The sequence below is a fragment of the Musca autumnalis genome, unplaced genomic scaffold (genome assembly GCF_047663935.1).
Source record: "Musca autumnalis isolate F117 unplaced genomic scaffold, ASM4766393v1 scaffold_1, whole genome shotgun sequence".
Lineage (NCBI taxonomy): Eukaryota > Metazoa > Arthropoda > Insecta > Diptera > Muscidae > Musca > Musca autumnalis.
This window is the reverse complement of record NW_027411644.1, coordinates 19,948,923-19,962,627: the sequence shown is the minus strand read 5'-3', so window position 1 is coordinate 19,962,627 and position 13,705 is coordinate 19,948,923. Positions and strand designations below refer to the sequence as shown.

The window sequence follows — 13,705 nt, the reverse complement described above, 5'->3', positions numbered from 1 at the left end:
ATCAATGTAGTTGAACGAATCGAGATACAACGATTGCGATGGCTAGGCTATGTCATAAGAATAAGTGATGATGAATCCGCTAACAAGGCGTATAAATACGGCCGCATGGAGATTCACGCAGGTCTGGAAGGCCAAAACTTCGTTGGAGCGCACAAGTGAAACGAAACATCAGAAAGCTACATATCCCAGATTGGGAAAATACAGCAGCAAACTCAGAGGATCTTTTCTTAGTTCGGCTTATGGAACAAAAGTTCTGTAAAAAGCTAGCTAAGTATGTATGTTAGCAAAACTTCTCTACAAGTAGATACGTAGTATCGATACGTCGCCAAAGTCTGTTATATCTTTAATTTGAAAAGATGACTACCTAAGTCCCTACTAAGATGTTTTTGAAAATAGTTTTTTTTTTCTATCATTCTATCAATTTTTGCACAACAAAAAAATCAAAATTCTAATCGAAAGCTTAGTTTGTTTGATTTCATCTACAATGGAGGGAATATTGTATGTGGCGTCACCCAAAACAACAGCATTAAGGGGTGGACATTCAAAATTTAAAAAAAAATTATACACAACTAATGAACGCAGAATAACAAATAGATTGGCTCGCTTCATCTTCATATTATCTATATTTGATAGATATAACATTTTGATGTATGTTTCAGAGATGTTTATTTGCGGCAGGTTTTTATGTATTTAAAACCATATTTTTATTATAATTTTTTTATTCAATTTTCTAAACGAGTTTTGATTCTAAATATGTGACACACTAAAACCCCCTAACATGACTATGCAAAATAATGATTGTAGAAATCAAAAAAACATTCACACACACGCACACACATTTACATTCATTAGTAAAGATCTTTGGTCTGTTCCAGAACTCCAAGAATCTACAAATTTTTTACTATTTTTTTCGATAACATAGTGGAAAAATTGTTATCGTAGTAAAAATGTGTAGATTGTGTAGATGGAACAGCCATATTGTCTCTCTCAACGTTCTCTTTGTTGTGAATCTGCTAGGCAAAATTTTAAACTATAATTAATATGTTCCCCACTACCTAGCTAGCACATTAATAGGGAGACAAAACAATCTAAGTTCTTATCATTTGAAGAGCTTTATTTTCAGAATTATAAATAAACAAATAAAAAAATACTATAGCGCCGATATAAAAGAGCGACATAAAAGCCATCTAAACTTTTTTGTTTATTTTATTTCGGACAGATATCAGTTCGCGGACAAATAGCCACAACAAAATGAGTTGCTATAATGACGATGAATTAGAAGCTCCCGCTTGGATAAATAAGGAATTTTTAGAGGAGGTCTTAACTAGCTATGAAAATAGTGGGCCAATTGAGGTAATATTGAAATAAAAATAATAATATTAAAAAATAATAATTATTTTATTCTATTGTTTTAGTTAATTAAATATGACATGAGCCCGGCCAGTATGAAAGGTGATCATTATGCCAGTGCCATGTTTCGTTGTAAAACCGAATATCGTTTCGTAAACAAGGACACCACCAAAGTGATACAAAAGCGATCGTTGATTATCAAAACATTGCCAGATGCGGAGGGGATGAAACGTGATTTGTTAATGGAATCAAAGGTTTTCGAAACAGAAATTGGCATGTTTACCGAAACCCTACCGAAGATTTCCAAGATTTTGGCTCAATGTGGTGAACCGACAAAATTGTCGGCTGGGTAATTTACATACATATCATATTCGAAAAACAATGAATTATATACAATTGTTCTTATATCATCCATAATAGATGACATATTCCTACAGAAAATTTCATCGATAATCGATGCTTTTTTTCTATAGAAAATTAATTGATAATTTCTATAGAAAATTAATCGATAATTTCTATAGAAAATTAATCGATAATCGATGAATTTTTCCTAAAGAAAATTTTATCGATAATCGATGTTTTTTCTTACAGAAAATGTCATCAATAATCGATGATGTTTTTCCTAAAGAAAATGTCATCGATAATCGATGTTTTTTTGTATAGAAAATACCATCGACAATCGATGAAATTTCGATTAATTTTTCCTAAAGAAAATGTCATCGATAATCGATGAATTTTCCTGAAGAAAATGTCATCGATAATCGATGAATTTTTCTTAAAGAAAATGTCATCGATAATCGCTGAATTTTTTCTTTAACAAATGTCATCGATAATCGATGAATTTTTTCTCAAGAAAATGTCATCTATTACACTGCTCAACACGATTTTTGTTTCAACCGAAGTTGCAGTTGTTTCTAGATGAAATCGGCGAGTTATTTTCAAATCCGGTCCTCGTTTTTCTCCATCAGCTCTTGTTTTTGAGATATAGCTCAAAATCGGTTTTTACGAGTTTAACCCAGACTTTCGTTATTTTCGGATACAAACAAATATTTTTTTGTGGGTTTTTCGACATTAATATATTAAGGAGATGTTGTACGCTCGATACAAATCATTTTTGAAATAGTTATGGCGAGTATATATCAAAAAAATATAGAAAATATACGACGGACCTTGTAAAAATTGCTTATTTTGAGTATTTTAAGCTGTAATTACGTCATCGGGGGAAGTCATAGGATCTTCATATGGTACTCCGGATATGCTTAGGGTGTCTACTATATAATTCAGTATTCAAATGTATAATATAAAGTTCATAGCCCCCATTATTCGGCCATAACCTAAAAATCGCCATGAAGACTGCTAAAGGGAATTAATTTACCAGTGATATCATTACCACATAAGCCATTTACTTTTCAATGGCAGTCTTCATGATGATTTTTAGGTTATGGCCGAATCGTGGGCGCTATGAACTTTATATTATATATTTGAATACTGGACTACATAGAGACACCCTAAGCATATCCGCATTACCATATGAAGATCCTATGACTTCCCCCGATGACGTAATTACAGCTTAAAATACTCAAAATAAGCAATTTTTACAAGGTCCGTCGTATATTTTCTATATTTTTTTGATATATACTCGCCATAACTATTTCAAAAATGATTTGTATCGAGCGTACAACATCTCCTTAATATATTAATGTCGAAAAACCCACAATATTTGTTTGTATCCGAAAATAACGAAAGTCTGGGTTAAACTCGTTAAAACCGATTTTGAGCTATATCTCCAAAACAAGAACTGATGGAGAAAAACCGGGACCGGATTTGAAAATAACTCGCCGATTTCATCTAGAAACATTTGCAACTTCGTCTGAAACATTCAACTTTTTCAATTTTGTTGAGCAGTGTAATCGATGAATTTGGTCTAAAGAAAATGTCATCGATAATCGATGAATTTTGTGTAAAGAAAAGGACATCGATAATCGATGAATTTTTCCTAAAGAAATCGTCATACATAATCGTTGATTTTTTTCTATATGAATTTTTACCTATAGAAAATGTCATCGATAATCAATGCATTTTTATACCCTCAGCCTTTAGGCTAAAGAGGATATTTACACTTTGATACGACCAAAAATGTGCCTCATCGAAATAATGGGTTTAGATCCCAAGTATGTTTGTACGATATCCGTTTCAAACAATTTTGAGTAGATCCAGCAATGTCCGTCCATCTGTCTGTCTGTCTGGCTGGCTGGTGCGCACGACAACTCTCGAACGGATCAATCGATTCGGTATAATATTTTGTCTAGATTTGATTTAAGTTCGAAGATGGGCCATATAGATCCACTCCTTCAGGTACCTCCCCCACAAATGTTCAAAAATTTTCGCAAAACTTGTGCGCAGGGAGTAACCGAATTGAACCAAACTTTGCATATGGTAATACTACCTCTAGGCATACATCAAGTTCGAATATGGATTATATCGGTCCACTCTTTCGGGTACCTCCCACACAAAATTTCGGAAAAGTTCAGTTTACAGCCATCTCTCGAATCGCTTTGATTTTTATTTTAGCAAATTGTATTCACTGCCCTCCATACGACGGTACAAGTTTCATCAGGGGCAAGTCCATACTTCCTGAGAAAATAGCCTGAAAGTTGCAAAAAACCCCTATGACACCGTGTGAGGTGGTTGAAGCGCAAGATAACTCTCGAACGGATCTGCCGATTCGGTCCAAAATTTGGCCTTAGTAATATTTTGTCCAAACATAGTTTAAGTCTGAAGATAAGCCATATCGGTCCACTCCTTCAGGTACCTCCCCCACATAAGTTCAAAAATGTTCGGAAAAATTGTGCTCACGATAACTCTGGATGGGAGTGGCCGAATTGGTCTATACTTTACACATCCTAATATATCTAACAGATATAGATCAGGTTCAAATATAAGAATGTAAAAACCCCCTATGGCACCATATGTTGTGGCTGGAGATCCACTTCCATAACGGTCAATGTCGATCCATTCCGTTTAGTATCTCCTACGCAAAACTTTTGATCTTTAATCCTAATCAACAGTTTTGTCGGTTCAAACGCCCAAAATTTTTAAAACCCCCTAAATACATACGTATTTTGGGAAAAAATTGTTTCAATATACACAGGCTGAGGGTATATCTCTGTCGGCAAAGCAGACTGATACTTTTTTACTTGTTTCTATAGAAAATGTCATCGATAATCGATGAATTTTTTCTATAGAAAACGTTATCGATGCATTTTTTTTTATAAAAATGTCGTCGATAGAATAATAGATGAATTTTTCCTAAAGAAAATGTCATCGATATTCGATGTTTTTTTCTTTAGAAAGTGTCATCGATATTCGATGAATTTTTCCTATAGAAAATGTCATCGATACTCGTAATTAACGAATTTGTGCTATAGAAAAAATGTCATCGATAATCGATAAATTTTTCCTATATACAATTTCATCGATCATCGATGATTTTTTCTATAGAAAATGTCATCGATAATCGATGAATTTTGTCTAAAGAAAATGTCATCGATGATTTTTTCCTAACGAAAATGTCATCGATAATTGATGAATTTTTCCTAAAGAAAATGTCATCGATAATCGTTGAATTTTTTCTAAAGAAAATGTCATCGATAATCAATGATTTTTTTCTATAGAAAATTTCATCGATGATTGATGATTTTTTCCTAAAGAAATGTCATCGATAATCGATGAATTTTTCCTAAAGAAAATGTCATCGATAGTCGATAAATTTATCCTAAAGAAAATGTCATCGATAATCGATGAATTTTTCCTAAAGAAAATGTCTTCGATAATCGATGAATTTTTCCTAAAGAAATGTCATCGATAATCGATGAATTTTTCCTAAAGAAAATGTCATCGATAGTCGATAAATTTATCCTAAAGAAAATGTCATCGATAATCGATGAATTTTTCCTAAAGAAAATGTCTTCGATAATCGATGAATTTTTTCTAAAGAAAATCTCATCGATAATCGATGAATTTTTTCTAAAGAAATTGTCATCGATAATCGATGAATGTTTCCTATAGAAAATGTCATCGATAATCGATGCTTTTTTCGTTAGAAGGTGTCATCGATAATCGATGAAGTCAAAGCTGTCCTGAAGAAAATGTTATCGATAATCGATGAATTTTTCATAAAGAAAATTTCATCGATAATCGATGAATTTTTCCTAAAGAAATGTCATCGATAATCGATGAATTTTTCCTAAAGAAAATGTCATCGATAGTCGATTAATTTATCCTAAAGAAAATGTCATCGATAATCGATGAATTTTTCCTAAAGAAAATGTCTTCGATAATCGATGAATTTTTCCTAAAGAAAATGTCTTCGATAATCGATGAATTTTTTCTAAAGAAAATCTCATCGATAATCGATGAATTTTTTCTAAAGAAATTGTCATCGATAATCGATGAATGTTTCCTATAGAAAATGTCATCGATAATCGATGCTTTTTTCGTTAGAAGGTGTCATCGATAATCGATGAAGTCAAAGCTGTCCTGAAGAAAATGTTATCGATAATCGATGAATTTTTCCTGAAGAAAATATCATCTATAATCGATGATTTTTTCTAAAGAAAATGTCATCCATAATCTATGAATTTTTCCTGAAGAAAATATCATCTATAATCGATGATTTTTTCTAAAGAAAATGTCATCGATAATCGATGATTTTTGCCAAAGAAAATGACACAGATAATCGAAGAATTTTTCCTAAAGAAAAGGTCATCGATTATCGATGAATTTTTCCTAAAGAAAAAGAAAAAGATTATCGATGACATTTTATATAGAAGCAAACTATTTGATTATTGATAACATTTTCTACAGGAAAATTGTGTCTATAGAAAAAAATTCATCGAATATCGATGACATTTGCTAGAGAAAAATTCATAGATTTTCGATGACATTGTCTATAGAAAAAAAGTCATCAATGATTTTTTTTCTATAAGGAAAAATTCCGATTATCTATAGAAAATGTCATCGATGATCGACGAATTAAAAAAAAATCTACAATAAAAAAATCATCGATCATCGATGACATTTTGTTAAAGAAAAATATTCATCAAATATTGATGACATTTTCTAGAAAAAAAAACATCGATTTCGATGACATTTTATATAGAAAAACATTCATCGATTATCGATCACATTTTCTATAGAAAAATGATATTATATAGGGAAAAATTAATCGATTATTGATGTTTTTTATTGAAAATGTCTTCGATTATCTATGAATTTTTCTTGAAGAAAATATCATCGATTATCAATAAAATTTGCTACAGAAAATGTCATCGATAATCGATGATTTTTTTTTCTATAACAATGTCATCTATAATCAAAGAATTTTTCTAAGAAAATTTCATAGATAATCGGCGAATCCTTGCTAAAGAAAATGTCATCGATATTCGATGAAATTTTTCATAGGAAAATATAATCAAAGACATTTTCTATAGGGAAAAATTCATCGATTATCAATGATTTTTCTACATGGAAAAACTAATCCATTATCGATGATTTTTTCGATAGGGAAAAATTCCGAATATCGATAATTTTTCTATTGGGAAAATTCATCGATATTCGATTCTTTTTTTCTGTGGAAAATATCATGGGTAATCGTTGATTTTTTTTCTATAGAAAATCGGTATTGGATGAACTTTTCATCGATAATAGATGCATATTCCTATAAAAAAAATACATTGATCAGCGATAAAGGTTTTCTATAAAATTGTAATCGATTATTTTTTCCTTAAAAAAATATTTTAAAAATTAATTTACGATATTGATTTGAAATTTCTTAAAATCTTCTCTAGAATAATTTACCACTCCCTGAGCCCGAACAAAGTCATAATATTCGAAGATCTTTGTGAACTGGGCTTTGACACGGTGCGTGGTCGTTATCTAACAGAGGATGAAGTTAAAGCTGTTTACACGAAATTGGCCAAGCTACATGCTGTGTCTTATATGTTGGGTCACAGTGAAAATAATGATCTAGTGACCAAATACCAAGATGGTCTTATGAGCGTCACTCTTCCGCTGATGAAGGATCTCTTTACTAATGGTTTAAAAAATTTCATTAATCTGTTGTCATCTCATGCGGAATTCGAACAGTATGTGGATAAAGCAAAAGCTATGCACAGTGAAATTGAGCCGGCATGCAAGGACTTGTATAATGCTTATCGTCTGAATAGTGGCCAGGGTGATATATTCGTTTTGAATCATGGTGATTTTCACATGAAAAATATGATGTTTAAATTCCACGCGGATAATACAATGGAAGATATGTTAATGTGTGATTTCCAATTAAGCTGTTATGCTCCATCGGTTGTCGATTTGATATATTCGCAATTTATGATCTTGACACCTGAAATGCGCATGAGACGTCATGAATTTATGCAGCATTATTTTAGTGAATTTGTTCGGATTTTGAAGAAAATTAATTATCAGGGCAAATTACCTAAGTATTCGGATTTTCAAATATCTGCATTGAAATATAGGCATTATGGTAAGCGTAGAGTCTGGTATTTAAATCATATATTAAACATTTTCTTTTTTTCTTTCATATAGTCATTTATTTGCTGGCCGTTATGTTGCCCATGGTTATCGATTTCATGGGCAAATCTGCAGAAGAATTAAAAGACATGGACTTCAAAGAAAAGGTTGAAAATCCTGAAGCCAGTAGCTCGAATTATAAATTACCGGCCTATGTTGAGGAATTGAAGAGAATTTTGCCTATCTTGTTAAATGAAGGATATTTGGATTAAGAAACAATGTAAATAAAATTAAATTAAATAAATATAAATGAAATTAAATATGTTATAGATTTTGTAAGAACATTCTATCTATAATCGATATAAATTTCTATAAAAATAATCGATGAAACATTTTCTATAAGAAAAAGATCATCGAAAATCGATGAAAAATTTTCTATAAGAAAATTGTCCATCGATGAAAAATTTTCTATAAGAAAATTGTCCATCGATGAAAAATTTTCTATAAGAAAATTGTCCATCGATGAAAAATTTTCTATAAGAAAATTGTCCATCGATGAAAAATTTTCTATAAGAAAATTGTCCATCGATGAAAAATTTTCTATAAGAAAATTGTCCATCGATGACAAATTTTCTATAAGAAAATTGTCCATCAATGAAAAATTTTCTATAAGAAAATTGTCCATCGATGACAAATTTTCTATAAGAAAATTGTCCATCGATGAAAAATTTTCTATAAGAAAATTGTCCATCGATGAAAAATTTTCTATAAGAAAATTGTCCATCGATGAAAAATTTTCTATAAGAAAATTGTCCATCGATGAAAAATTTTCTATAAGAAAATTGTCCATAGATGAAAAATTTTCTATAACAAAATTGTCCATCGATAATCGGTGAAAAATGTTGCTATAAGAAAATTGTCCATAGATAATCGATGAAAAATTTTCTATAAGGAGATATTCATTGATTGTCTAAGGAAAATTTCTTCGATAACCAATGAAAGGTGTCATATTTCTTCTTTCATGAGACCTAAAGCTGAGGGTAGAAAAAGATCATTCACAGCATTAAGCCAAAAGAAACGATATTATCAGCTTTTGATCACATCAAAAACAATAATCGCTTGAGGTATTTATTGCCAACGATCTGTTTCACATTGAAATTAGTGACAACCTGAAACTGGGTCAAAATTATTTTGCCCTTCAAAACTGAGGCATACACATGTCTGATTTTGTGGCCAAAAAAGAAGAAAAACATGCACCAGATGCAGTAGAAAAAACATGACTGCCACAAAAAAGGCCAAGTCGCTTAATTTCTTTTCATTTCGGTTGTTGTTGATGTTGTTGTTGCGGCAACTGACAAATAACAATAACCGCCGCACTGAGACTGTGCAGCCAACAACTATCTGCCTTGGTGACTGACAGGTGATGAAAGTTAAGAAGAAAAGGTAATGTTAAGAAAGCAGAATGAAAGATAAAAGCAAAACTCACCTCAACCTGATGATTGGTTCAGGTGAATGTTGACACATTAAAAACCAAATCTTTTTAAGAAAGTAAAACGACATAAATGCAATTATTATTTTTTTCCTTTGGTGGTGGTGTTGTTGTTTTTTTGGAAAAGAAAAACATATTTATAGATTACTGAGTCGACATATTTGGGTCATGGAAAACAATAAATGGTAAATGGTAACATCAAAACAAAAAATATATTCCAACATTAAAAAAAAAGTAATATTAGATTCCAAGTGCCTGCTTAGTTTGCTTGTTTCTTAAGTCTTTTGTTTTGTAACTGTGTGGGAGATGTGGGTTGCATTGAAACAGTTTTGATTGATTCATAATTCACAAAAAAACCCGTTTCATCATCATCATAATTTGTTTTCGTTTCTTAACCAGATTTGATGTTTCTTTGACTGACTTTTACTTGCACTTTCAATATTTTGCAATTTCCATCATCATCATCGTCGCCACCACCAACCACCACTAACATCATGTTATCAGACGCACACACATACTCAACTGTGTCTCGTTAGCACAGGCTGTTGGACCGGGAATAATTTGTCAATGTGTGTGCAAGTGAAAAACGTGCCGCAAAGAATCATAACAGATATCAATAACGGGATGAGAAACAAGTCTTTCCATTTTTTATTACGCTGTGGAAATGTTCGATTTACAGTCATGGGTCATGGAATAGATACAGGAAAAAATCAAAAGATTACTAAACATTGATAAGGCTCAAAGATGTCCCTTCTTTTAAAACGGAACATATTTCTACTGGCTTCAGTTTTTCCATCACAATAACATATTTAATACTTTATGGCAACCACATTTCAATGTCCTGCTACTGGAACTGAACTATTTGCATACTTGCTGTTTGTCAGACAGCTTTCGCTCTCATTTGGTTTGGTGTTGCATATAACAAGCTGGACAACAGACACACAAACGCACGCACCCATAAGCACATAAGATCATACCGGTCAAGCAGACATCTGACCAGTTACGCTACCAGCTATGTAGTCAGATATTGCTTCAGATTTTTTTTGCAACTTCGGCTGCTGCTGGTGATGGAGGTGATGATGACGATGACAACAACTTGCTATGTGGCAAGTTGTTGCAACAGCAATCTCAATTGGCCACCATAAGGATACTACAGAGAAATGACTACTTTGATTAGCTTTCGATTATTTTATATTTGCCATAAGTATCACAGATGGAACAGCAAATCCCCATAACAACAAGAAAACAGACTTACTGATTCGCAAAATGGATGATGTGAAGCAGTATTTTTCAGACTGGCATGTTGTTATCATTTAAACCGAACAGGACAGACATCATCACAAGCTTATATTATATTTCTATTTTGTTCAATAGATGTAAGGCTTTTAAAGGACTTCCATAAACATGGGACCTTTTAAAGCTACCCACCCAATTATCAGATGACATTTCAAAGGTTTTCTTTAGGAGAAGGTTCTCAAGAAATAGAGAAGGCTAAATAACTTTCATAAATAGGTGTTCTATGAGACCTTATAAAGTTTTTCTATAGACAGAAGATCTATCAAAGGTCTTCTATAGACAGATGACCATTCGAAGGTCTCCCATAAACAGAGGACCTTTTGAGGGTCTTCTGGTATGTGATGGTGGCAAGCGTATTAAAATAATAACAATTCATTCCACACAAATTCACTTTATATGTAGATACGCTGTTGTTGTTGTTGCTGTTCCTAGCACATCGACATAAAATGGATGTTCAATCATTAGATTAATACCTGAATTAGTTATGCCTGGTTGTTGAGAAGCAATAATTTAAAATTATAATAAGATTTGCACGTTTTTTTCATTTGGTGGATTAATTTTTATTTTCCATAGGCTAATGAAACAAATTGCAGGGTGGTACGTTTTGTCTTTTCGAATTACATGGCATGTTTAAGGGCAATTCGGAAATGAAAAGGTATGTTCAGAGGTGTCAATAAAATTTAATGACATCTACAAATGTAATGGGGAAAAGGGTTCTGCAATCATACTTATGGGTGGTAATAGAAGGAACAGTGGCTAACAGTTGAAATAGTATAGAAAGGAGAAAGGAAAGTGATATTTTTCTATAGAAAATTCATCATCAGTGATATTCTTTTATAGAAAGATTATCATTGATGATATTTTTCTAAAGAAAAATTATCATCAGTGATATTTTTCTGTAGAAAAATCGTCATAAACCATATTTTTCTATAGAAAAATTATCATCAGCGATTTTTTCTATAGAAAAATTATCATCAGCGATGTTTTTCTATAGAAAAATCAACATCAGCGATATTTTTCTATAGAAAAATTATCATCAGCGATATTTTTCTATAGAAAAATGATCATTAGCGATATTTTTCTATAGAAAAATTATCATCAGCGATATTTTTCTATAGAAAAATTATCATCAGCGATTTTCTTCTATAGAAAAATTATCATCAGCGATATTTTTCTATAGAAAAATTATCATCAGCGATATTTTTCCATAGCAAAATTATCATCAGCGATATTTTTCTATAAAAAAATTATCATCAGCGATATTTTTCTATAGAAAAATTATCATCACCGATATTTTTCTATAGAAAAATTATTATGAGCGATATTTTTCTATAGCAAAATTATCATCGGTGATATTTTTCTATAGAAAAATTATCATCAGTGACATTTCTCTATAGAAAAATTATCATTAGCGACGTTTTTCTATAGAAAAATTATCATTAGTGATATTTTTCTATAGAAAAATTATCATCAGTGATATTTTTCTATAGAAAAATTATCATATGTGATATTTTTCTATAGAAAATTTATCATCTGTGATATTTTTCTATAGAAAAATTATCATCAGTGATATTTTTCTATAGAAAAATTATCATCAGTGATATTTTTCTATAGAAAAATTATCATCAGTAATATTTTTCTATAGAAAAAATATCATCAGTGATATTTTTGAAGATAATTTTTTTATAGAAAAATCTCAACGAAGGTAATTTGTCTATAGAAAAATATCACTGATTATAATTTTTCTATAGAAAAATATCATTGATGATAAATATTTCTATAGAAAAATATCACTGATGATACATTTTTCTATAGAAAAATATCACTGATGATAATCACTGATGATAATTTTTCTATAGAAAAATATCACTGATGACAATTTTTCTATAGAAAAATATCACTGATGATAATTTTTCTATAGAAAAATATCACTGATGATAATTTTTCTATAGAAACATATTACTGATGATAATTTTTCTATAGAAAAATATCACTGATGATAATTTTTCTATAGAAAAATATCACTGATGATAATTTTTCTATAGAAAAATATCACTGATGATAATTTTTCTATAGAAAAATATCACTGACGATAATTTTTCTATAGAAAAATATCACTGACGATAATTTTTCTATAGAAAAATATCACTGACGATAATTTTTCTATAGAAAATATCATTGACGATAATTTTTTTATAGAAAAATATCGTTGACGGTAATTTTCTATAGAAAAAATGGACTGACGATAATTTTTCTATATAGAAAAATATCACTGATGATCATTTTTCTATGGAAAAATATCACGGATGATAATATTTCTATGGAAAAATATCGCTGATGATAATTTTTCTATAGAAAAATATCACTGACGATAATTTTTCTATAGAAAAATATCACTGACGATAATTTTTCTATAGAAAAATATCACTGACGATAATTTTTCTATAGAAAAATATCACTGACGATAATTTTTCTATAGAAAAATATCACTGACGATAATTTTTCTATAGAAAAATATCACTGACGATAATTTTTCTATAGAAAAATATCACTGACGATAATTTTTCTATAGAAAAATATCACTGACGATAATTTTTCTATAGAAAAAATCACTGACGATAATTTTTCTATATAGAAAAAAATCACTGACGATAATTATACCCTACACCACTATGTGGGGAGGGTATTATAAGTTGGTTTTGGCCAAAAAGTTTGTAACGCATCGAAATAATGGTCTACACATGTAATAGGGAAAAGGGTTCGGTAATCATACTTATGGGTGGTAATGGAAGGAACAGTGGCTAACAGTTGAAATAGGTTAGAAAGAGAATGAAAAGTGATATTTTTCTATAGAAAAGTTATCATCAGTGATATTCTTCTATAGAAAGATTATCATCAGTGATATTTTTCTATAGAAAAATTATTCATTAGATTAGATTTTTCTATAAAAAAAATTATCATCAGCTATATTTTTCTATAGAAAAAATATCATCAGTGATATTTTTCAATAGAAAAATTATCATCAGCGATATTTTTCTATAG

General features: G+C 30.6%; 1 protein-coding gene across 1 annotated transcript; it reads left to right on the top strand.

The window, feature by feature from the left end:
* The first annotated feature begins 1,061 nt into the window (after positions 1 to 1,061).
* LOC141394594 (uncharacterized) lies at positions 1,062 to 8,198 on the top strand. The gene is made up of 4 exons (XM_073969266.1): positions 1,062 to 1,353; positions 1,416 to 1,699; positions 7,200 to 7,891; positions 7,954 to 8,198. The coding sequence occupies exons 1-4, from the start codon at positions 1,252 to 1,254 to the stop codon at positions 8,148 to 8,150; spliced, it is 1,275 nt and encodes a 424-aa protein (XP_073825367.1). The 5' UTR covers positions 1,062 to 1,251; the 3' UTR covers positions 8,151 to 8,198.
* The last annotated feature ends 5,507 nt before the right edge of the window (positions 8,199 to 13,705 follow it).

What these genes read in the sequence shown, in the direction of transcription:
- LOC141394594 (XM_073969266.1), top strand. Translation starts at nt 1,252, where the DNA reads ATGAGTTGCTATAATGACGATGAATTAGAAGCTCCCGCTTGGATAAAT. An exon ending in AAAATAGTGGGCCAATTGAG is followed by an intron (nt 1,354 to 1,415) that starts GTAATATTGAAA and finishes CTATTGTTTTAG; the next exon opens with TTAATTAAATATGACATGAG. An exon ending in CCGACAAAATTGTCGGCTGG is followed by an intron (nt 1,700 to 7,199) that starts GTAATTTACATA and finishes AATCTTCTCTAG; the next exon opens with AATAATTTACCACTCCCTGA.